The sequence below is a fragment of the Podarcis bocagei genome (assembly GCF_964188305.1).
Source record: "Podarcis bocagei genome assembly, chromosome: 3".
Lineage (NCBI taxonomy): Eukaryota > Metazoa > Chordata > Lepidosauria > Squamata > Lacertidae > Podarcis > Podarcis bocagei.
In genome coordinates this window covers 39,707,950-39,733,446 of record NC_138127.1, presented here as the reverse complement: position 1 = coordinate 39,733,446, position 25,497 = coordinate 39,707,950, and the positions used below count along the sequence as shown (strand labels likewise).

The 25,497-nt window shown below is 41.6% G+C and overlaps 1 protein-coding gene across 2 annotated transcripts in view; it reads right to left on the bottom strand.

The window, feature by feature from the left end:
- Positions 1-25,497, bottom strand: part of NT5DC1 (5'-nucleotidase domain containing 1) — a 150,749-nt gene that overhangs the window by 25,055 nt on the left and 100,197 nt on the right. Inside the window, exon 12 of one of the 2 annotated variants that reach the window (XM_081186695.1) lies at positions 21,447-21,542. In XM_081186695.1, the coding sequence (XP_081042821.1) occupies positions 21,447-21,542 (96 nt within the window). Of the gene's footprint in view, positions 1-10,822; positions 11,276-21,446; positions 21,543-25,497 lie in introns of those variants that run through there. The other variant, XM_081186693.1, reaches the window with a different exon arrangement.

Genomic DNA, 25,497 nt, shown 5'->3' with positions numbered 1-25,497 from the left:
GCTCTGCCATTGATGGGGAAGCTCCACAGGTGAAGCATGCAACAAGGTACTTATTAAGAGAGTGGGTGAGTGGAAGCTGCTGGTGGTGGCGGTGGCAGCAGCTATGCCATTCTCACCAAGCCCCACTGCTGATAGTCAAGAGATGGATTGCCTCCTAAGAAAACCGTATGCAGAGATTTTCAGTCACAATGCAGAACAATGCATATTATTTAGTCACAATGCAGAACACTACTTTTTGCATATTATTTAGCATACTTGATAAGAACAGAAACATATGCTTTTAGAACCAGGCAGAAATATTTTCTTTGACAAAAAATCTTTTCAATGTATTATTATAATCAACAAGCAGCAAGATCCAAATATAACTTTCAAAAACTAAAAGCTGATTTCCATCCTCCAGAATCAAAAAGTGTGGCTAAAAAACCGCAGCTCCTATTTAAAGAAATATTGTCTATATTTCTTTCTTTCTTACCTTGTAATAAAAAGTAACTGTCTGTTTCAACAACAGGAAAGTGTAGAATGGTGAACTCTAGAGCCAATGTGACCAAAGAGCATTGTTCATTGTTAGTGCTCTATATATGTAATTAACGCTGCTATACTCAGTAGGACTTCTGAGTAGCCATATACAGGATTGTGCTGTAAAATACACAGGCAGTGTGAAACTTTCTATGGTCTGAAATGACTGCTTCAAGTGAAGATGTGATAATGGGTGCTCCTAAATCCAGTTCTGTCACTGGAGGTGCAGGTGTCCTCATTGGCTAGGAACACATTTTACTAGCTTCATCTGCTACGACAGCTATGGCCATTCCTGGATTGTGATAGCTTGAACACAGTTATTTATGCATCAGTAACCTCAAGGATGGATTACTGCAATGTGGGGCTACCCTTGAACTTTGTTTGGAGGTGCAGAACAGGGTGCTATGCTGCTTGTGGGGTCAAATTACCAGCAGCATATTACATCTTGTTTGCATCATTTGCATAGTCTTCCAATCTGCTACCAGGCCAAGTTCAGGTACTGATAACGCCAATGTTGCAGGTTCAATCCCTGCACGGGGCAGCTGCATATTCCTACATTTCAGGGGTTTGGAATAGATCCCTTCCAATTCTACAGTTCTATGATTCTATATGCTACAAAATAACCTCAGGACTTTATAACTTAGATTCTCAGTAGGTCACTGAGTTGTACAGGAGTTTCTCCTTAAAGTCCCCAAAATAACCATAGTAACTCAAAGCAGGGTTTCAGCACTGTCACTGTGACTGCTTCTATTTTGTAAACATCATCCCTGTCAAGATATAACAGGAGCTCACTATCTATACTTTCTGGAAACAAATGAAGAAACTTTTGGTTTCAACAAGCTTTTCCCACTGGCTGGAAAAGGTCTTTGCCTATCTTCAGTTGTTTGTTATACAGTTTTAAAATCTGTTTTTACAGCATGTTTGCAAATCACCTTGAGACAAATGTAAAAGGCAATCCATACAGAAATAATCTACTTCTCACAAGACATGAAAATCCAAATCACCCAGAATCATGGTAGAAAGACAAATGTTTTCTAACTAGGCATCCAGGAACACTCTGCATTGCTACTTAGTCTATGGTGCTGTTTTGTATCTTCCTAAAACAACAAAATCTGTTTTGTATCTTCCCAAAACAACAAAAGAATCATGCTACAATTGTTACTAAGAAAAGATCACAATGAAGTTTTCTGTTGTTAGTAGAAATGGGTTAATGATAAACTGCCATTCCAATACAGTATTAATTCTTTTTAATGGTACGAACAGAGTAGCCATGAATAGGTAGATGCTATGCATTCATGTATTATATCTTACCCCTGAAGTCAGTGTCTGCCTGCTGCCATCACACACCTGTCCTAGATTCTTGGCTACCCTTTACTATCCATCACACACGCGGTTGCAAGTACAAATCAGGGACATATTTGGCACAATTAATACGTTGAAAGAAGTATCTCAACCTGGCAACTAGCAACCAACTCAATGTGGTGTGTGGGGAGGTGAAGCCCCATTACACCAGCGTAAGTCCTTCAGGCTTCTGCTAGCAGGATCTCTTAATGGAATCTGGTGCATTATGTTTCTTTCTCCTTTACAAAATGTACTCATAAGCACTTCTCAGCAAGTCTGTGTCAAAGGGTTTCCCACATTCCCTGAGCCACCCCCTCCCTGCTATGAAATTACACCCAAGACTGTCTACAGAAAATCACTTAAGATTGCTTTATTACTTTAATTGTTAAAGACATTCCTTTGATCATGTGGAGTGATGCCATTTGCTTCAAGTATTGTGACCAATCCCTAATTTCAGAGCAACAGGCCCTGTGACCTTTAAATGTAAATATGAATTTTCTAATAGTATTTTAAACACTGAAAACTCTTTTTCATTGATAATACCTGACATCCAATGTTAGCCATGCTCAGAGCAGATTCACTGAAAACAATTAACTTCAGCAACTTATATTTATTGCTTTCAGTGGCGTGACTCATCAAGTATGACTTAGTTTTCTTAGACCCTCCCCATATCTTGTATTATTCTGCATCTAGATTTGTTACGGAAGAAGTGCAAATGAAACAGTAACATTTTACTGAAAACAATAATACAGAATAAGTGGTTAAAGCAAATAATACTCCATCATTATGAAAGTGATTTACCAATTCAGTGACAGACTGTAACAGAAGCGCTTTTAGTCAGTTCTGTTAAGTTAGACTGCACCATATTTCAGTGTGTTCATCCAATAATATTTTAAAAGCATTAACAATAAGCTTTTTTTATTGCTGATATCAACTTACAAAAATGCAAAAATAAAAAACCACCCAAAACTATGTTGCTATGTAGTTGGTCATAAATTATGTTGAAATTTTCCTCAATAAATTGCTTTTGGATGTTTCTCTCCCCTCCTCAACTGTTTAAACAGATCTTTGCAGGCATATATTTTTCAGTTTTTCAGTTTACGATTATGACAATAGCAGCTGCAAGTTCTCTACATACCAATAGATCACAAGTTCAAGAAGGTCATTCCTTATTCTTTCTCTAGAAAAGTTTCAGCTGCAGATTTCAATATGGAACAGTACTCAAAAGTCATTGATTAAGCCAAATGGAATTTTGAGAAGCCAAGAAACAGGAAAAGAACAATTCTATCCTTGGGTTACGCCTGCTGAGTCATATAGGATTGGTCCTAAATCACAGCACAAGCACAATGATTCAAAGGAAACATTATGCTGGGGTAGCAATGAATTTGTGCCAGCCTTACTACAAGAGACCACCACCAGCTTAATTGATACTCTAATAGAACTCCAGCATGACAAGGAGAAAAACTGGTCAGAGTTGAGAAAATAGCAGGAGAGAAGTAGAATTTAATTAGAATCCTATGATCACTTAGGGGTCAGTTCAAGTCCCAACTATGATGTAAAGCTATACCTTCAGAAGACATGGCGATCATTAATAACATCCACCTACAAAACTCTCATAAAGAGAAACACAGCCGCTGACACCACCCTAGTCTCTCACTCTAGGCTTGCTTTTTATGGTGGCTGGAGCTTCCTCAGCCTGCCCACAGCTGTGCTCCATTAAGCAGGCAGCGACACTCTTCATTCTCCACATATAGTTCCAGGTGCAGTAGGTTGGGTTTTGATTTTGTGTGGAGTGCCCTACCTGGGTGGATGGAGCAGCCAAGTAATTTCGTTGTCCCCGAGAGGGGGCAATGACAATAAAGATATTATTATTATTATTATTATTATTATTATTATTATTATTATTATTATTATTATTATTATTGGGTGAGTTTCCCAAGCGGCCTCAAGGATGAAAAAAGACAACCCTCTATGCATTGCTCTTTCTCCAGCTGCTTTGAAGTAAACAAATGCACCCATATACTGTAACTGCCACCTTGCATCTCTCTCTGCCATCATCGTTCCGATGGAGAATATAATTTTGCCAAACTCTACAGGCGATTGTGGTACAACATCAGAGATCTTATATATCAAGACATGCTGCATGACACTGTCTCAGTCTGATCCCAATCTAGAGAAATCCAAGTTAATGTAATAATAATAATAAGAATAAGAATAAGAATAAGAATAATAATTTATACCCCGCCCATCTAGCTGGGTTTCCTCAGCCACTCTGGGCTGCTTCCAACAGAATATTAAAATACAGTAGTCTATTAAACATTAAAAGCTTCCCTAAACAGGACTGCCTTCAGATGTCTTCTAAAAGTCTAGTAGTTGTTTTTCTCTTTGACATCTGGTGGGAGGGCGTTCCACAGGGCAGGTGCCACTACCAAGAAGGCCCTCTGCCTAGTTCTCTGTAACTTGGCTTCTCATAGCAAGGGAACCGCCAGAAGGCCCTCGGCACTGGACCTCAGTGTCTGGGCAGAACAATGGGGGTGGAGACGCTCCTTCAGGTATACTGGACCGAGACCGTTTAGGGCTTTAAAGGTCAGCACCAACACTTTGAATTGTGCTTGGAACCGTACTGGGAGCCAATGTAGGTCTTTCAAGACTGGTGTTATGTGGTCTCGGTGGCCGCTCCCAGTCACCAGTCTAGCTGCCGCATTCTGGATTAGCTGTAGTTTCCTGGTCACCTTCAAAGGTAGCCCCACATAGAGCACATTGCAGTAGTCCAAGCGAGAGATAACTAGAGCATGCACCACTCTGGCGAGACAGTCTGCGGGCAGGTAAGGTCTCAGCCTGCGTACCAGATGGAGTTGATAAACAGCTGCCCTGGACACAGAATTGACCTGAGCCTCCATGGACAGCTGTGAGTCCAAAATGACTCCCAGGCTGTGCACCTGGTCCTTCAGGGGCACAGTTACCTCATTCAGAACTAGGGAGTTCTCCACACCTGCCCGCCTCCTGTTCCCCAAAAGCAATACGTCTGTCTTGTCAGAATTCAACCTCAATCTGTTGATTGTGCAAAGGGATTCTTTTGTGATCATGCAATATAATTAAAGTAGATGAAAGGCTGGTGAATAACACTTGTCTTAGAGGTAACCTGCCACTGAATCCTGAACATTAACACCACCACCAATAATAATAATAATAATAATTTATTTATGCCCCGCCCATTTATGCCCACTCTAGTAACTAGTAACAGCAGCTTCACTGCTACAGCTGAGGGGGAAAAGGCAGGACATTCCTGCAGGGAAAGAGGTTCATGAGGGTAGAGGAAAACTTGCCTGTAGAGTGTGACCCTTGCACATCCTTTATCCTCCTCAGCACACAGGTGTGTGAAAGAGAATGTAAGCATTTGTGGCCACAGATTGTGCACTAAACTAAGAACTCTGAACTAGTAGAAGTTTCTACCACACAGAAGATACAGGGATGGTTATACAGCATTTACTAGGGGTGTCCCTGATTCCCCAAAGCCCCCACAATGCACCAATGAATGCAATGAGGAGAGGTGGTATAAAAAAAACAAAATAATCAATCATCCTTGACTTCTGTCAACTTGATGCTTTTTACACAATGGCTCAGAAACAAAGGAATGGCTAAAACAGCAATACTTAACCCAAGAGATATTCAGCACACTAAGTTTTGGTTACATAATTTGAAGTTTATTTCTTGAGAAAGTCATCTTACTCTAAGATATATTCCCAACCAAAAGGCTTGTCTACTTGAACATTTACAGAGGCTGAATTTAAATGGAGACATATTTCTCAAAATAGTTTCTCTAGTTTGGAAATCATTAGCAAGTTTTAATTCCTCTGGCTATATTCAGACATAAAGATTTGCCTTTGCTCTGAATTCCTAAACTGTTGGCAGAGAAGAGCTATCATCAATGAGAGTGTCAAGGAGTTGTAGACCTCAGTTCTTGATGCAGCAGGTTTGAGAACAGGGCTAAACTAAGTGATGCTTCAGCTCAGGATTTGTAGCAGAAGCCTTCAGAAGCCTAATTGCTTCACTTCACACCTGATCACTACCAGGCTTAAAAAAAGGTAAAGGGACCCCTGACAGTCAAGTCCAGTCAAGAAGGACTCTGGGGTTGCTGCGCTCATCTCGCTTTACTGGCCGAGGGACCCAACGTTTGTCTGCAGACAGTTTTTCCGGGTCATGTGGCCAGCATGACTAAGCCACTTCTGGAGAAACCAGAGCAGCACACGGAAACACCGTTTACCTTCCCACCAGAGCGGTACCTATTTATATACTTGCACTTTGATGTGCTTTCAAACTGCTAGGTTGGCAGGAGCTGGGACTGAGCAATGGGAGCTCACCCCGTTGCGGGGATTCGAACTGCTGACCTTCCGATCAGCAAGTCCTAGGCTCAGTGGTTTAGACAATGTGGCATATGGTACTCCAAGGACTTCAGTAGGTATTGCTTGAGGGTGAATTAGGGATATTATATTTTAATATATTTTATCACAAATTAAATGCATGCTTTATCTCAATATGCACTAAGTATACATTTTGGTATTTTTTTTTAAGCTGAGAACTGTATTGCAAATTTTAAAGTGTGAAATCTGAATGATAAATGGGCCCATACCTATTTATTTGCTTGTGGGATGAGTTAGTAGATTGAATTGCTTAAAAATAAAGACAGTTTGTTCCAAATGTGCACAGAAGATGGGGAACCAAATGCAGGAATCCAACAAGTGTCTGTTGAACTCGTGTAGGTAGAAGTTGAACTGTAGCATGCGCTGCAAGAAAAGCAGGGGGAACCATTTGTGAAAAATGGAGAAGATGCTGAGATCAGGTTCTCTTTCATAGTGAAACCAACTGTTGTTTGGCTTTTACAGTACAAAGCAGTGGAGGGATGTGATATAGTGTGTTGTCAGTTCATCTTACAGTGTGAAGAGTTTCTCTAGTGAATGTGAGCACACGCTGACATAATGGCTTCTTATGAATGTGAAAGCTCTTAGGCGTACATGAAGCTTATACGCACGCATAATCTTGGTGCTCTTTTACGTGGGACTTCTCTACACTCGCAAAGTATTCACTAGTGGAACTTTGTATTGGGACAATGAGAGCTTTCCAGAGAACCTTAGGTGCAACAAAATACAACTTAAAGAGTCCAGCCCTGTGAAACGTACTCAAAACAACCTTCAGCGAGTCGTTTCTTTCCAGTTAGCAAGCCTGGGATTGCAGTCCTGCACATTAACTACACCCATGGCAAATAGAAAACAAAATCAAACGTTTATGCATTACTGTTTCTAATAACTCTTATAATTTCCTTACACATACGGATGCTGAAAGTTGACCACACTCCTGGAAAGTATAAGTTCAGATATCTAAGACTCAATGATTTAAAACAACAGAGGAGAGATCAAGCTCCATCTACCTGTCAAAGGCGATACTACAAACCTTGACATTGTTAGGAACAGATCCGAGATGATGAATAGCTGCCCTGTTTGTGCATGCCTTTATCACCAGGGTTCCCTCCTTCTCTGAGCCTTTTCCTGTAGTATTCATGCCAACTTGGAGAATGGTAAACAGTGCAAGAATCTGAAGAACTGAATTGCTTCGTTCTGCCTAGCTGTCTTCAAAATATTAATGGTGCCTGGGAAAGAAACGTTTATCTGCACTTCTTTCATAACTATTTTTGATAGACATATTCTTTGTTTTATCTGCTGACAAATGCAGTAAAAGGTAATGCTGAGCTTATGACCTCAAACTGCTCTGATAAGAAAAGCTGTGAAGACAATATTTTGACTTGAGTGCAGAGTTAGCTCAAGGCATTACACAATGATGCCTACATTCCAAAGAACGATATGTTATATGTTGCACAATCCTATTCATGTTTTCTTGGAAATATGACCTACTGTGTCAATGGGGCTTACTTCAAAGTAAGTGTATTTAGGACTGACGCCGTAAGATATGAATGCTCCAGCACCTACTATTATGTAGTCCTGCTGTCAAAGGAATGGCATGTTTCACTATGATGTTACAAACTTCTTTGATAATTGAACTCTAGCTCTGCTTTGCTTCTTCATCTATACACACACACACACACACAAACAAACAAACAAACAAACAAACACAAATATTTCACATACAATACTAACACCAATTACAAACATTAAAACACCCTTGTGACTTTCCTCCACCAACATTTGTAGTATTATTGTATTTCACATTGCAATTTACTGTATATCTTTGTTTCTTAATTCTCTTAACTTACTATCGTTTATTCTTACTCAACTTTACAAGCATTAATCCAAACATATTATTTTTTGTGCAGTGTTTGGACATATAATCTTCAAACCATTTCCATTGTAGTCTTAATTTCTTATTTGATCGATACCTTATTACTGCAGTTAGTTTTGCCAGTTTTGCTTTGCTTCTTTACTTTGTAATGTTAACCACATCTTGTATTATTTGAGCTCACCAACCAACTCTGATTTTGAAAGATAGCAGAAGCAAGAGTTCGCAAGTCATGTTACTGCAACAATATTTAAAAGAGTAGTCCCATATTTCTGGGAGGTTTTTTTGCCTTCATATCTTTGCCCTAAGCAAGCAAAGCAATTGCCACATATACAAGGCAGTGGTTTTTGATGATATTACTTTCACACTGCCTTGTCAGTTTCCTTTGTTATTAAAATATGATTAAGTGCTCCAGTGAGAGAAACTGAGATGCACATTTGCCTTTATTTCATGTGTGTACATACAATGCATACATCAGACCCAAAACGTATATGGGGGTTACGTTCCAGGGATAGCGCATAAAGCCAAAATCACATACAGTATAGTGAAAACACATTGGGTGCAATGGTAGGTGAGATTGCCAAAGTCTTTTTTTCTCTGTACACCTACCCAGTTTCCATTTTAAAAAAAACTATTGTTGCCAAGCACGTAAAGCTGACAGCGAACAAGTTAAATGCATGTAAGTTACTACTGTACTTTGGCAGACAAAGCTATTACCAGGAAAGCACAGCAGCAGCGCTCCTTTATTTTTTGCTCCGTTTGCAATGTATTCATCCTTTCCCTTCTTGTCCCTTTTCCCTCCTCAGTACCTCAGGAAACCAAAGTTGTTGGAACATTTTTCTAACTTTTGAAGTGTGGCACCTTCAAAAAGGGGTCAAAGAGAAACTACAGAAGATTGGTGTGAAGCCATGGAAGGGTTATTTAGTATAAGAGTGTGGGCTCAAATTTACTTAACAAATATTAGTTTTCACCCCTCAGAGAGTCTCACCTGCCTTTTGTCAGCATGGTTAAAGGCTGCCAGACTATGGATTCTTCCCGTTAACTTTTCAATGTATGCATCTCCATACAAGATAATGTGGTCAGTTTTGTATTTGTGGCTTTGATTATAACAGTTATAGAAGTAGAATGGCACTTATTCCAGAATGTTGTTCAGAATAACAGAGGGTAAGCACTCTAAGCAGGGTAGACCTGCTGGGTATCTCCAAAGCGGCTGACGCCACTAGGTCACTGGCTCACAGCTTTCCATAGTCAGATAAAGCAAATTCTGACTCACTGATGCTGCAATTCCATACATAAAGGTAAAGGTAAAGGGACCCCTGACCATTAGGTCCAGTCGTGACTGACTCTGGGGTTACTTGTTCCCAATGAAACATGGAAAGGATTAGGCTGAACTGGTCTTCAGTCTAATGCAAGTGCATAATCTTGACTAGATCGAAACTGGACATTTAACCATTTTCTGTGTTCTGCCCCACCTTAACAACATTTGCATGTGGAAGTGCAAGAAGATCAAAGGTACATTTCAGCGTAATGTGTGGAAATGGTCTAAGGCTGCAATCTGATGGGTGGAAACGGTCTGAGACGAAACATGCTTACCAGGGAGTAATTCCCATTCACCTCAGTGAGATTTACTCCTGAGCACAAGTTTGTTCTGTATAAGTCTATGGCTGGCTGTAACATTACAGAGCAATCCTGCCTTTAGTGGCTGTTTCACTGCTGGGCAGGCAGGAGTTATCCCTTTGATTCTTCACTCAAAAGTCATGCCTGCCAAACAGACTCCCAAGAACAAAAACAAGAGCAAGGCCAAGGCCTAAAACCTTAGGCCTTCTCAGAACTTCTTCAACTTCACAAGAAGCTGCCAGCCCTTGCTCTTGTTTTTTGTTCTTGGGAGTCTGTTGCTCTTGGCATGACACTTGGCGAGAGCGAAGAATGAAAAGGTGAACTAGCAACGGAAAAACTCCCAAGTGCCTAAACGACTGCTGTGTAAATCCTGCTCAGACTGCTGGCATTTCACATTTGAGGGTGAAGCAGAGGGCTTGCTTTTGTGGAGATCAGAGGGAGATGAGTTCAGCTTACATACTGATGGAGAGGCACAGCAAAACACACATCTCTGAGCCTCAGCACCAGCCGCAACACGCACAAACTCACCCACCCAGACCCGGCCCCAGTCCTTTAAGCCTAAAGGGATGAGCAATTTGGTCCCTTCGATTTTCTGTGAGAGGGGAGAAGCCTCCAAGCAGAGCGGATCTTCCTCTCATCGAAGTCCACCCCCAGCCTAATTGCAGACATGCTTACTCCTAATGACTTTCGTAGAGCTTCCTTTCAACTCATCTCCCCAAGCCAGGATGCTCCTGAAGTTCTGGCGCTTTCCTACCCTGGGGCTTCATTGTCTGCGCCTAAGTTCAGGAGGGAAGGTTGCACCCAAGGGGCGCCACCCCCCATTTCCGCCCCCCCCGCCCCCGCTCATCGAACCACTGGCTTTGCCTCAGCTGTCAAAATAAATTGCCTCTGGGCATCTGCAGAGCGCGCTGGCCTTGCCCTCCGCGCATTTCACTGCCCTCCAAACCCAGCAGCGCCCCCAAACCCCGAGCAGGGCCGAGGAAAGTTCCCCAGCTACGAGGGTGCCCGGCCGGCCATTTCTGCCGTCGGGGGTGGGGGTGGGGGTTTCTCCAGCGCTTACCTCTCCCCCAGCTGCCCGTTGCGTAGACCCTCTCACTCCATGGCGGAGGCAGGAGGTCGACCCCCGCGCTCTGGACCCGGCCGCCTCCGCGCCTCCTCCCGGAGTCAAGCGCTCATTCCGGGCGGGCGAAGAAGCGAAGTCGTGGCCCCTCCGCGGGCGCGGTGGATGCTCGCTCGGGCGGGTGGCGGGACGGACGGAAGACCACGGGGCCGCGCGGAGCGGCAAAGGGGCTTTTGCAGGCGCCTCAGCTCCGCCAGAGGGAGGAGACCGCAACGTCACCGGAGAAGGGGGAAAGGGGCGAGGAGCCCCTTAGTCCCACCTCCCGCCCGGAGCCCTTTCTCTGCCGCTGCTGCTGCTGCAGTTGTTGCTCTTCTTTTGCAGTTGAGGCGTCGCCCGCGCGCTTCCAACTCCTTTGAAGTCGTTTTCCCTCCAAAAGAGCAAGCGCCCCCCGGGCAGGCTTCTCTGGGTGACTGAGGCCGTGCAGCGCCTCATTTAGTCGGCCCCTGAGGGGACGGCTGGATTTGTCCCCCTCCTCACCCCGCGCTGCCTTGCAGAGAGGAAAAAAGCTTCCTCCCAACAAGCAACTCCTCCCCTCCCTTTGGTGGCTGGGGATGTTAGCACTTCTACAGGCCTATAAGATAACTTTTTAAAAGCGCGCGCTCAACACAAGAGCCCAGTTGGCGCAAAAGTCCCCCAACTCCTCTGGACTGGCTTTCCTGCACAAGCACAGGCTTTTCTGAATGTTTGAGGACCTCCCTCCCGCCATTTCTTTACTCGCCCTCTGCGGAGAAAAGCGCCCCTCAGAAGTCAACAGCAATCAACTTTCCCCTGATAGTAAATAGGATTGCCGTCTTCCTTAGGGGGCTGTAATTCAGGTGGAACCAGGGGGGGGGGAGAGATGGAGCACTCTGACTTCAAAGGGCAAGATGGTATCTCCCTCCCTGTTTTCTACACAGAAGCAGGTCAAACTGGCAGCTGACTCTTACTTCAGTGCTGGCAAATGGTGTCCCACGCTACTTGAGGGGAGAAGTCTACCTTAGGGAAGGCTATCTGGCTGCACACACAGTTCCACACTGCCAACACCTTGCCACAACTGACACCCATCTGCCCAGTAGTAGAGACAATGATTCACCCCTAGGGCTAAGCTAGTCGGCTGGGAAGTCTTTTCCCCACGTGTCACTTCCTCCACACCCAAATGTGGTACAGTAAATGGGAAGGGGGTTGGTGGGTGGGAAGCATCCATTTCCATAGCCACCGTTTGGCCCGTAGCCTTCCTGTTGCTGACATGTCCTCGTAAGGTATATATATACCATGGGTGCTCCCCACCTCCAAGCCACACGAGCAGCTCTGCAACAAAGAATGCTGACAAGCTGATCCTATGGATGTTTATGCAGAAGCAAGTCCCGCTAACTTCAGTTAATTTGTTTCATGCTCATCGACACCAGTAGGTGACTGGCGCTGTGAGATCTAGGTTTCATGCTCAATTTTCAAAGTGGAAGCATTTTAGCAGCATAGATTAGCTGTGTGGAAAGACGGTACTTTGCATAGACCAGGGAGGACCCACTGTCGGTTGTTTGCTCCAGGTCCTATACAAACCTAGTTTTAAAGGCTTTTAAAATATATATGCATAGCTAAAACAAAACAAAGACATGTCAAAGACACTAAGTTCAGAGGTAGTACCCCAGTACCAGATGCTGCGCACAAATAACAGGAGAAAGGATATTGACCTCCAACAGGTCCTGATGAAAAGACGGACATGGATGGGGAAAGAATAAAATGAATTTGGGCTTTGTTTTCCTCTTCCCTCTTTGCCTCCTCTGCTGTGACCATATTTCAGTATAGAAAGTTGGGTATAAATTTAAAAAATTGATAAATAATGTGTCATTAGAGACGCAAAAACAAAACAAAACAAAGACAGTTTCTACTACTCAGTAGTAGTATCTTTGCAGTTTCTTATTCCAGCCTATTTCTGGTTTTAAGTGTTAAAACAAGTTCGGATAGGAAAACAAACTGGGAGCCAGTGTAGCTGTTTGAACTGCAGTCTTATCAACTAATTTAGACAGCTATGCAGCCTGTTTCGTTTTGACTTAAGTGAAGCTTCTGGACAGTCTTGGAAGTCATCTGGTCTAACCTTGTGCACTGTTCAATAAAGCCACTGCAATGTGGGATGACAGAGTCCATAATTATTATTTGGGGGGCATCACCCACAGTAAGAAGAAATGTGATTATTATTATCAGTATAAAAAGGAAACTCCAAGAGCTAGAACAGAGAACACTTTCAAGAGAACCAGGATACTGCTAAGTGTTACAGAAGAGGGTTAGCTACTAAGGCAGAAGATGCCTGGAAAAGACTACAGGAATACAAAGTGACTTGGCTAGGGAAACAGCCTAGAATAGGTATAGCTAGTTGTTTATTTTTTGCACTTACGCGTAACTAACTGTGAAATTAACTTTTCTCTACCCTATTTTCTCAAACTGTTTTATTACTAAACCCTTGAGTAAAAGCATTGTTTGTTTTTTAGGGGTAGGGATGGGAAATGGTCTGAGGTCTTGTTCTTCACCTCAGGCCTAGGTGTTAAACCACTTTATACAGTGGTTTAGCATGGGCTGGTTAGTCCACAAGGTCAAAAGGATGCTTAGCAGAGCCAGCCAGAGAAAAATAAAGATACCCACACAGTGGTAGCTGTGAAATTAAGGAAGAGGAGTTGGTTTGGCCGGTTTGCTTGCCTCCCTTCTCTATCATGGTGCAGCCTATATGTTGTCAGACCTAGTAATATTTTATACTTAAGACAGACAGGGACAAAACAACAGGAAAAGTAAATCAAAATAATAAAATGGAAGGCATGGCATGGCATGGCATTTTAGGAAAGGATTGGTTTAGACTGGGATAAGAAAAGGTTTAGGTCACACAAGCAAAACCAAATCACCAGCTGCACAAACTCTTTTAAGCATTGCTGCTACTTAGATAATAAGCTTGCAAAGATCAGCAAAAAATAAATAAATGCTGAACAGCTTCTGATATCTTGTTGTAATATCCCTCCCCAAAAGCACTGTGGTTTTAAAGTCTTTCTTTTATTAGAAACTAGAGTTATCAGTTTTCAGTTAGCCTTCTCCCTCTGTTTTTGCTGCCTGGCATTTTTCTTTTAAAACTTGTGCAAGATGAAAACACGTATCCATTTGAGTTTCCAAAATCTACTATCTGAACCCTCGCTGAATCAGGCTACTTTGGTTCTCTGTTCAGGCTCTCATTTACTTGCACAACACAGAAGCATATGAAAGATATGACTAACCTATTCTTTTTCTTGGAAAACCCCCCCAAATACCAGTGTAAAATAAATTGTGTTTATATTTAGTGGTTTAGAAGTTTGCTTCCCCTTTTCTAACTATAAATTTGCATGAGAAGAAAATAGAAAAAAAATTCTTCTGAGAAACCTATTTCCCCTACTTCCTATCTCCTATTCTAAATGCACTTCTTATTTCTCCACAGTATTTGTCCTGTAGTTATTTCCTTGTGCTTTGTTGAAACACTACTGTATTGTCTGCTTTTCATGCACGAATGCAAGTATTTAAAGGCTAGGACCTAGCACCTTGAACTGAGCCTGGAACAAGATGATGTCCAGCAGAGCTCTTTCGAGACTCGTATGACATGACCTAGTCCTGTTGCTGTTTCTGAACCAGCTGAAGCTTCCAGATAATTACCAGGGGCTGCCCCCAAATACAACATGTTTCAGTAATCCAGCCTGCATGTCTAAATATTTTCCTTTCATTTGTTGCCTATAAAATCATCACCTCAATTTATAGAGCTGTAAATGCAAGTAAATTGCCTTATACTTTTCAGTCTTCTCTCTCTCTGTGTGTGTGATTCAAGCTCATAGCTGCATTGTGACCTAAAACCCCCAAGTCCTGCCTACTTTTTCACTGACGTGCATACCCCTCATACTTTCATTATTCCCTGCAGCTTAGTTTATTCTGCCTTGCTGTAGATCCAAAATAGTGTTAAGTGCAAGGAAAGCCCACAGCAAGTTTTCCTTGAGGCCTCTTCTTGTGAAATTTAACCCACTGTTTTACATTTCCCTCTGGGTTTTTTTCTTCTTTTTTTGGCTCTCTCTCTCTCTCCCACCCCCTTTCCCGCTCTGTCTCGACAAAGTCTAACGAAGCCCGAGGCCAACAGTCAGTCAGTCGGAGCGAAATATCACAGCACATTTTACAGGCAGGAGTAAACTGCCACATCAGCAGGCTCAGTAATGGAGGAAGGTGAAAACAGCTAAGGAGTTCTGGCAAAAGATCCAACTCCATTCTGAAAGAATAATGTTTCAACAGCTGGCCTGTGATAGTCTGGATAAAAGTGTGTACTTAAGCATTGTTTCCTCTGAGATTCTCATTCTATGGTACTAAATAGGAAAAACGTTCTAAGGCAACTTCCTGCTATCTCACATTCAGCGTTTTTATACTCCTTTCATTTTGGCTGCTAGCTACTGGAAAGCTGAGAGATTCTGACAGGACAGAGCTGACAATTCCTAAAGCTGGTTCTCCCACTTAACCTTCTTAACGATCCTCCCAAAGCAACTGTGTCCTACAGATCCTGAGAAAGAGGTAAGGAATATCGGTTTAAACCTCTTTCCAGCTTGGAACTGGCATCACAAGAGGGGAAGCAATCTGCAGGCGAAGCACCATTTACCTATTTGAAGCACACCCTATCACTCATCTTAAATCAAGCCCTATCTCATAACCTGAACCTCAGCCCTATCATCTCAAATCAAACTCCTATCTAACTCTCGCGTTCAGAAACTGCTCCTTTTATTCTTCCCCCCAAAGTGCTGTTCCTCCCCACTCTGTGGCTAGCTGATTCTGTAGACGACCAGAGAGAGGCTCCAGCACTCTGAAGGAATTTCAGAGGGACTCCATCACCAGACTGATTCTGGTGTCCGTCACCATGGGCATTGCCATTAAAATGGTGTGTGAGCGCTACCTCATGTGATTATGCGGGGTGGGACTTACCTGCCCCCCCATTATTTTATTCAAGTTGGTGCCCCTGGCAGCCAGGAAGGTTTGCATGGGAGAGGTGCCCCCAAACCTCTGCAGGGACAAACAGTATAGAAAGTGAGATCACATGTGACTGCCCCAATAGATAGCATCATGAGCACAAATAACCACGAAAGCAACATAAACAGGATGTCTGGAGGGGCCCTAAAGGTTTTTCTAAGATTTCAGAAAGACAACTCTGGGGTGTGACATAGAACTCTTGGCCATAATGTTTTGAAATCTGTTGATGGTCCAGAGGGGCAGGAAAGCTTTAAAAAGTAGTACAGTGTCTATAAGCACTTCACTTGACGCAATGAGATTGCATTTCCTGTGGCAGCTGCACACTAGTTTGTAAGAGCTCCTCATCTAAACGGCATGCCAGCAACTTCTATTAGAACACAGATATACACGCGGTGTGGCTCCTCACAGAGCTTTGTTTATATACATATCTTCTGAAATAACATAACTCACTTTGGTCCCTGATCTGTTTAGCAGTCAAAAGGCTGAAGTGTCTTGAAAGAGAAGAGACTCACTATAATTAGGGGCTCTTATTTAACTTCAGATATATCACTGTAAGATCTCCTTTTGTCTGGGGTCTGCAGAGTCGCTTGCTTCTTCTTTGAATTCAACATATACTGAACAACCTCAGGGAGAAGAATAAATTAATTGTCTTGGATATATATATATATATATATATATATATATATATATATATATATATATATACAGCATACTCAAAAGTAGGGATAAGTGAATGTCAATTTCAGTTTTCTATGTTTCTCATATTTCCAGTCTTAAGTTCTGTTCTGCATATTTCCACATGTTTGCAGTTTTTAAAAAGCCCTCTCACACATTCCTTAGAATTTTAGTGTGAATTTCTCCTAGTATACACAATTTTGTATGCAACTTTCCCCAATACACACATTCCCCCCCAAGCAATCTTTACTAATATAATGAGTTTAAATGAGAACTGACTTGAATTTATCCCCTCTCCCTGCTCTGAAGTAAATTCCACTGAGTTCAATAGGACTTACTCCGAGGGTGGGGGGTACAGGATTGAAATCTTAATAATGGAAGTTGTTCTTTAACCAGCAGACAAAATTGGCAGAGTATGCTTTGAGCTGTTCAAGTCTGGCCTTTTGTTGTAGACAAAACTTTTGCCTTGATAATTGCACAGCCCGAATATTTAATATACACATATACAGATAAACATATTCACATACAGATTCAAGACATCAAACTATCTCTGTGAAGACAACCCTTTTTCTTTCCCCCTAACAGACCAAGGAGTCTTTTTCCCCCTTATTTTCCCAAACCATAATTCTGAAGTGTGCAAGGCTGACTAGCTTAATACAGCTTAAAAGCATGAGATGATCTATTATAGCACCATTGTGGGCTTTTATATCCCATTTGTGCCGTGGTCATTTTGGGTGTTCTACCCTTTCATTTGACCAGGCAACCTAAACCATGAAAATGTTTAGAAGTGGTTAGCCTGGTTTTCATCTCTCCAGCAACATGTAATATGTGGAATTCACTTGTCAGGAGACCTAGGTTTGAACTTCAACTAGAAACAGCAGGAAGACCTTCAGCATGATTCTGTTGAAAATGCTTTTGTTCTAGCCCTGACAGAGCTTCAGATGATTGTCTCTGTGCATAATAACATCTGTTCGGGTTTTTGAAAGTCTCACAACCACCCTGGTAGTCTTGCATTGGAGCATTTGTTAAAGAAATGCTGTGAGGCACCCATAATATCCTGACCAGATTTCCATGTAACTTGTACCACTTTATAGGCATACCATAAGCAGACTTTTTTTTAGTACTTAGGACAGCTTGCTTAGGAACTGGTATATTTTAGCCATTGTATAACAGCAAAGTTTTGTATCACAAGGAGGAAACCAGAGGCTGTTGGACTTCTGGGAGTTAATTTTTGTTTTCCTATTCCATTTTTAATAATTTTGTTTTGTTATTGTATACTCTTTTCTCCATAAGTAGTACATAAAACAGAATCCCACACTGAAATGTATTTTTCTGTCTTACCTCTGTGGCCCCTTAAGATCTGACATCTGCATTCTGATGTTCCACTGACTCACAAGAGCAATTTATTACCAGCAGGTAAATGGCTCAAGGGTTGGGTAATTTATAATGGAAGACTTCACCTCTGAATTCCTTGGTCATGTGATGGTAGTTCAGGTCTTATTTCAATTATACAAACAGGTGTCCCCATGACACTTTGCTGTAATTAGAAGGCTACCTAAGAGCTAAGAGACAGCAGAAAATTGATGTGCAAATTCTTTCTGGTTCTGTACCCAGGGAAGATATTAGGCTATAAATTTACTTATATTCTACTGACTCAGGAGAGGCCTAATGTATATTTCTTTACACCAAATCTATTCAGGAGTAAGCCCTTTTTTGTCTGGTGTGATAAGCAGTAGGTTGATGTGCCAGCTTTAGACTAATTTTTGTGACTTGAAAGTATGCTGAAGGGTGAGTTGAGATGTGGGATGAAGGACAAACTACACATGATGCAGCAGACCCCTGTCTGGATCTCTCCATATTTTGGGCCCTTGCCTAAAAGAAGTTGTAGGTGAGTTGATGTGGGTATGCACACATGAACAGGGATCGGGCCTGCAACGTGGAGAGAGAAGAGTTTTATACTATGCTAGCTTCCTAATGCAAACCCCTCTTCCCCAGAGCTCTTAGTTATGGAAGGGAAACGCACAAGCAGTCTCTGAAGCAGGAGGTTCTCATAAGAAATGTAGGTCCCCCATACCACAGCGTCCATCTAAACTGGAACACCTGAGGCTTTTTTTTTTTAAGAAAAAGACATCAGGATATCTGGCTAATGATCTCCCATGTCATGCCTTATCTTTTGAAGCTGCTGCTGCATATTCTCCTGGTGCTACACTTTTAACAGGGATGCTACAAGCAGCACAAGTGCAGACCTCCCTATCACATCATTTCCACATTGGCAACAAGATGCATTTTCCATGTATGGAGCAAACAACAAAAATGTGACAAACCTAATTTCATTTGTTGGGTAACCTACTGTCTTGCCAAAGGCAAGGTGGTTCTTTTAAAATGAGATTCAGAAGCAATACAAAATACACAAGTAAGTGAGAAGAGTAAAGATTTTATTCTAAAACAGCAAGCAATGTATACATACCAAGCAAGCACTTCAATCCGCCACTTGGAAGCTCTCAAGAAGCGGTGAAGCGACTTTCCCAGGTAGCCTCAGTTTGCACGGCCCTGCAGCTGATCAGTCCGTGCACGAGCGTCAAAGAAACTCTGCCCAAACCGTCCAATTTTATAGATAGCCTGTTGGGCCTTCAAGACTGCTTACTTGCGGATCATCCATTAGCCACCCCCTCCCAATGCCTCACCTTCAATGTCCAACATCAAAGAAGGTACCCAGCATTATCTTCTACAACTGATGAGGCAGCAGGGGAGGGGGGGCTTCACCTCTTCCCAACGTTCTCACAACATCTAAGACATCTAAGACTGTTCTCACAACATCAAAAAACTTAACAAGAGCGAGGGAGGGGGAAGGAACAGAGGCAGGAAGGGCTTCATGTCAGATCACTAACTCCTCGATACATTTTGTCTTCTGGGTGCATTTCCCATACACCTACCGATGGATGTTCAGATTAGGTTTGGTAGATTGCCATCCAGAGATTTCTCCCTTGACCTTCGAAAGTGCAGCATACCAGGGGGCTGAGGCAGCAGGTGTAACATCTGGCCCTGCCACATGGCAGGTGAGTGAGTGGGTGAACAAGAGCCAGGCCAGCATATGATGTGGTTCCCTCTTCTCCTGCTATGTTGGGGGAATTTAAAGCTACACCCACATTCTTCAGGTTGTGACCTAGCAACCCTAGTTCAGAAGACCAGGCATTTAACTAGACCACTGTTGTCCTTGCAAGGCTTTCTGGCAGCACATCTGATAAAACGCTTGCATGCAAGAAACAGTGTGGGCTTGGACACAGTGAAGCAATTTCAAGTCAATGACTGCAGCACACACCAAGGCTCAACCCACTTCTATCTAAGCATAACAGAATCTCAAAGTGGAGGAAATCAAGCCATTGCTATGAATCTTAGTCTTTATTTTGTATCCTTTGAGTAATGGACAATCATCAGTAATGAATCAGCAAGATTAATGATCACTGAATATTTTTTTATTGTGCTTTCAGGAATATGTGCTTCACCTTCCTTTTTTCCTACAGAATTTTTGTAATATAATCCAGAGCTTCTCAGGAATAAATAAACTTTATTCTGAACTTCATACAGATGAGCATTGCCAAAGCACATGGGAAGATTTTAGAAGTTATTATTTCAAGTTTATACAACCAGATCCTTGGATTTATTATTACAGATTATTACAGCAGATTATCCTTTCCAAAGGTGAACTAGTCCACAACAGGCTGCTTGCAATCTGGCATATCATGGTTTCTTTGGCTGACAAAACAGCGTACTAACAAACTTGCAATCTGAGTCTATGTCCTTTGAGTCAATATGGAATTACTTCCAGTCCTCGGGCTGGGGAAAACAACAGGTGATCAAAAGTGAAGTGGTCCTGGCATTTAAGGACACCCCCACAGGCAAACAATTGCTTGCACAGTATCAGATTTTCTAAGAAAATTCCTAACAGCCCAATCCTATGCATTCTTGCTCATAACAGCTGTACTGAGCTCATGGGCTTACTACCAAATAAGTCAATTCTATACCCACTGACCTGGGAGTAAGCCCAACTGACCTTATGTGAGGTTGACTTCTTCATAGATGAGGCACAGAATAGTTCTATTAGGAATTTTGTCTGCTTGCAATATTAGAAACTGGCCCAGTTTGACAAACTCAGGACCCCGTTCAGTCTACTGCCCTTTGTTATGAATAATACTGGTTCCTTTCTATGACAAGGACCGAGTGGTCATACTAGGGGGAAAGCGCACAAAGAGGTGATGTGGCTTACAAAAATGTGGAAGTAGAAAGTAACTCTGATTTAAATTAATGGGACCAAACATTAAAGCACTGAAGCTTATTTAGATTGTGAAATTATGGGCAGTTATTACCAGGAATCAAAGTCCCTCCCCATTGTGGAGGAGCTGCTGTGTACCCTCCCTACCATGATCCTTGAATCCTACGTATAACAGCCTTATTCGCACACATTCCTTCCTTTTTTGACTAGTTAGCCTTCTAGTTGGACCTTCATTCAAGGTCTGTATATTGCTACAGAAGGTGTGTACATGGCTGAGGGCTAGTGCATGCTCCTGTACCATGGGAAAGGACCTATATGATTTGTATGTATGAAAAGAACTGTGATGGATGGAAGTGTCAAAGTGTTTATTATCGCATCATGAACTGAAAAGACGGCAGCAAATTCTGAACAGGAAAAATTAGAAAACATTATAGACCCACACTCATTACTCATCTATTATGGCAAACAGAAAACAGTTAATTTCTTTTTGGATCTGTTTGGGGTTTTTAAAACTGTATTGTTCAGATTTCATTGGTAAGCTTCTCAATTAGCATCTGACATATTCATTAACACTATATAAAGGCATCTGGATTTCCTTTTCCTTACATATTATTTATTTGGTTGCCATTAGCTCACCACTTGATAATAATGATCTTGGAGGTTTAGGATAGTAACCAGCAGTTATTGAGGTATTTGAAGAAAATCTGGTGAATCTATAATCCAGTGGTAAATCTGCAAGAAACAAACAGACCATTTCAGCTTACATCGCTTCTAAGAAATCTCTTTTAAGCTAGGAAGAGCAGTATTTTTCTTCTTTAAGCTCTTCATCTGTGTGCTTATTATTGCAAGAATTTCATCATATGATTACATATATGGCACATAGAGTTCATATGCTTATGATAATGGTCGTTGGCTTATCCACCACGAATGCCAAACATAGTTTAAAAGAAAAGGTTTTCACGTGTGAAACTTGTATAAATAAACCTATTTTCTCCTTTGTAAAGCATGTAAACGTTCAACAATAATAAAAAAACTATACATGCTAGCATTTCTAAGCAAAAAAAAGAGAAAAAGTCTATTTTGAATCCACCATTTAATGTGAATAAAAGTAAGAGCAATATGATGCATTTTATAATTGTGGCTTTGTAATCTCTTTATTTTAATGACCATATGGAAAAGCAATAATGTGCAAAGTATTTTGAGCACTAGAGTCTTTGTTGGTATTGGTGCAACAGATCAACAAGCTTACCACTCTGGAAATAGGGGGGTGGGTGGGAACCATGTACAAAGATAAAAATGCTGTTATTAGTTAGGTTGATACTGTGGGAAAGTTTTTAAAGTGCTTTTGTAATGTGCTCTTAAACAGTGTCTAGGGAGCACCTTCTGGAATGTTAGACAGGGACAGATTTCAAATGTGATTACATACAAACCCTATTGTAATTGTATACCTAAAGGGATGCTTACCGTGGCATAAAATTCTCCTTTAGATAACTAATGTCAACACATTAAAGGTACCTTGCATTCTTGCAAGAAAGGCTACATATCACACTAATTGCATAAAGTTAGGTATTTCACTCTCTGATTCCAAGCTAACTTCATAGGAATGTGATTTATTGAATGCCATACATTAATAGGTTTCACTTCTTCTGTCATAAGGTTTTGTACTCTGGATAGGAATCTATCCAATATGGGGAGATAAATATTTAGGGAGGATTTCAACATCATGTTAGGGCATTTGTTCCGCCCATGAAAGCATTTTGTGGGATAGTGCAAGCCCTGTTGTTTAAATGGAAGCCCTTTTACAGAGCTTCCACTGATGGGGCTCAATAGTTCATTATCACCCCCCTTCCCTGCACAATCTCTTTTAATGTTGCCTGTGTTTTGCCCATATACCTTTTCTTTCATTGACTGGTTACACTTAAATCAGTATTACTATTCCCCACTGGACTGAAGATTGCTGCTTGCAAATAATCACTGATCCCCCAACATGTGGGCTGCACTCGACCACTTTCAAGGGTGACTGTATGCTCACCTTCAAGGCAAAGGGTTCCAAAAGGACCTCTCCAAACTGGGAGAATGGGCAGTAAATGGTAAGAACAATTCAGTGTGAGCAAGTGTGCATGATAGAGCATACTATCATGATTTCACATATACGATCAAGAGGCCAGAACTGGGCTTTTTAGTTTAGAGAAAAGGTGAGAAAAGCTGTTCTATTATTGCAAATTCTAGCGCTTAAATTTTGTTATGGCAGGGAAGACGTCCGATCTTGTCTTTGGAAGACCCAACACTAGAAGCTCACTGCTGAAAGAAAATACTGATCAAATTAACATTTTTCTGATGTCTTCAAATTCCAAATTCATCATAATGAATTTGGAGAGTCATTTGGCAGAACTTGCCTGAACTTGGGGAGTCATTTGGCAATTTGAATGCCACAGCTAAGATCTGTTTTTTTCTGGAAAGTGGCTTGGGGGAATACACTTCCACTGCAAGCCACTGTTGTCAAGGATGAGTCCATCATCCAGGAAGTCAGTCCCACATGGTAACACTGGATATTTGTTTTATTTAAAACATTTAGTCACTGCTATAAGGGTGGCTTACAAATAAAACATGGGGGGGGGGGGAGTTTAGAATGTTGCAACCTGCAGCTAAAATCCAGCATAAGATGAGCACAATGTTGGTGTGTTTTAATTTTCTATCTTTATTGTTTGTTATTCTTTTTGTGAGGTGTCTTGTAAGAATCTTTAATGGCAGGATACGGATAATGAAAAGAAGTACAGTGGTACCTCAGGTTAAATACGCTTCAGGTTACAGACTCCGCTAACCCAGAAATAGTGCTTCAGGTTAAGAACTTTGCTTTAGGATGAGAACAGAAATTGGGCTCCAGCGGGGTGGCAGCAGCAGGAGGCCCCATTGGCTAAAGAGGTGCTTCAGGCTAAGAACAGTTTCAGGTTAAGTTCGGACCTCCGGAACGAATTAAGTACTTAACCTGAGGTACCACTGTATTGTAAAGATTTAAATTACAAATTAAATTAAGAGAAATTAATGAATTGCATTTTAAAAGTAGGTTAAATTAAATTAAAAGAAATTAAAATGGAAAAATGTCCTGTCTCTTTTGGCAGGCAAGCGTCTCTCAGGTAAGGGTGTTCCCTATCCTGAGAATAGCCACCTGCCTGCTCCTGAACACCTATATAGTACTTCCATTGATCACAGATACCAACCAAGCTTTAAAGTTCTTGACATTTCCCTGGGGAAGGGCAGCTGAGATTCCTAACTTGGGATGCACCAACTGTAATGCTATGTGGGGAGAAGAAAGGGCACAAGGAGCTCAGAAAAGGGCAAGGAGCTTTGACTCCCTTCAGGATTCAGAGACTGTTATAGCCACTACTGCTTGTTTCAAAACAACTTTTAAGTATTCTCCCAATTTGTATCTTACCTGTGAAACTGATGTTTAAATCATAAACAATATAAAACTTTTTAAAATTTTACACGTGGAAAATAAAAGAAAATTGCATTCTTAGTTTACTTTTTATCTTCCATTTCTCAGGAGACAGAGTACCAGGTAATCAGAATGAAAACATATATTTTGTTATCATTGGTCAACCTGAGACAGCATTTGTCTGGGGGATAATATGCTTTTGTCTTTGGCTACAATTATTTGCAAAGAAACCCTTCTTATTTGAGGAGATTAGAGAGATTACTTGGTCTTAATATTCTATGGAGCTCCAAGTACAGCTCGTAAAGGATTTACATTTCTGGGTTATCTCTTCCATTTGGATTAGATTATAATTATCTGATGAGTTACTTCCTTGAATGTCTGACTAACCACCGTTTTGTTTCTGGGTATTCAATTTTGACAGAACAGCTTGTGATATTAATCTGTTTTAATGGTTTGCAAGTTTGTCAGTGTCAGTAGACAGAAGGGGCCCCAGCTCCAGCCTCTTGTGCTTACTGAACATCGAAATGCTTTGCGCATTTCTCTAAGTTAAACAACAGCAACAGCTTGGAGGTTGTTTGCAAATAAAACTAGCAGGGTAAAGAGCTCGTGTGTCTTGGGGGCAGTTCCTCTTTTGGCAGCTCTTGAACCAGCATCTCTTCACAATCTATTTCTTACAAGCTGGAACAGCAACATAGGGGTTCAGTTTGGGGCCATGGCAGAAGTTCCTTGGGTGGCCACTGTGACTAGATGGGCCACTCAGCTGATTCAACAGGGCTACTCTTATGTTGTTGTGCCCAGCAGAAAGGGGGCTTAGATTGCAGTGCTACTTCTGAGTAAGCATGGTCAGGATTGTTTGGTAAGTTATCATGAAGAGAACCGGGACTTATTATGTTTCTAGGTTTGAACAAAATTTGATTTCTAAACTTAAGAAGTCTTATCCTGGATTTGATTTTATTGCACAGACTCCCAAAAGATGGGATATCATCTAAGCTACATGAGATGAATGCAAACAGCTCTAATTTGTGTTGGAAGTGGGGTAAATTAAAATAAAATGTTTTTGTTTTGTACTGCTGGTGGTCCTTCCTTTGGAAGTCACTTTAACATTTTTTAAAAAATGAAAAAGACCTTATCTACACCCTTTTTTTATAAGCTCTTCTTCAAAAGGGGAAAGAATCATTGTTGTTCTATACTATAGCAGGAACTGGCGCTGTGGTCTAAACCACAAAGCCTAGGGCTTGCCAGTCAGAAGGT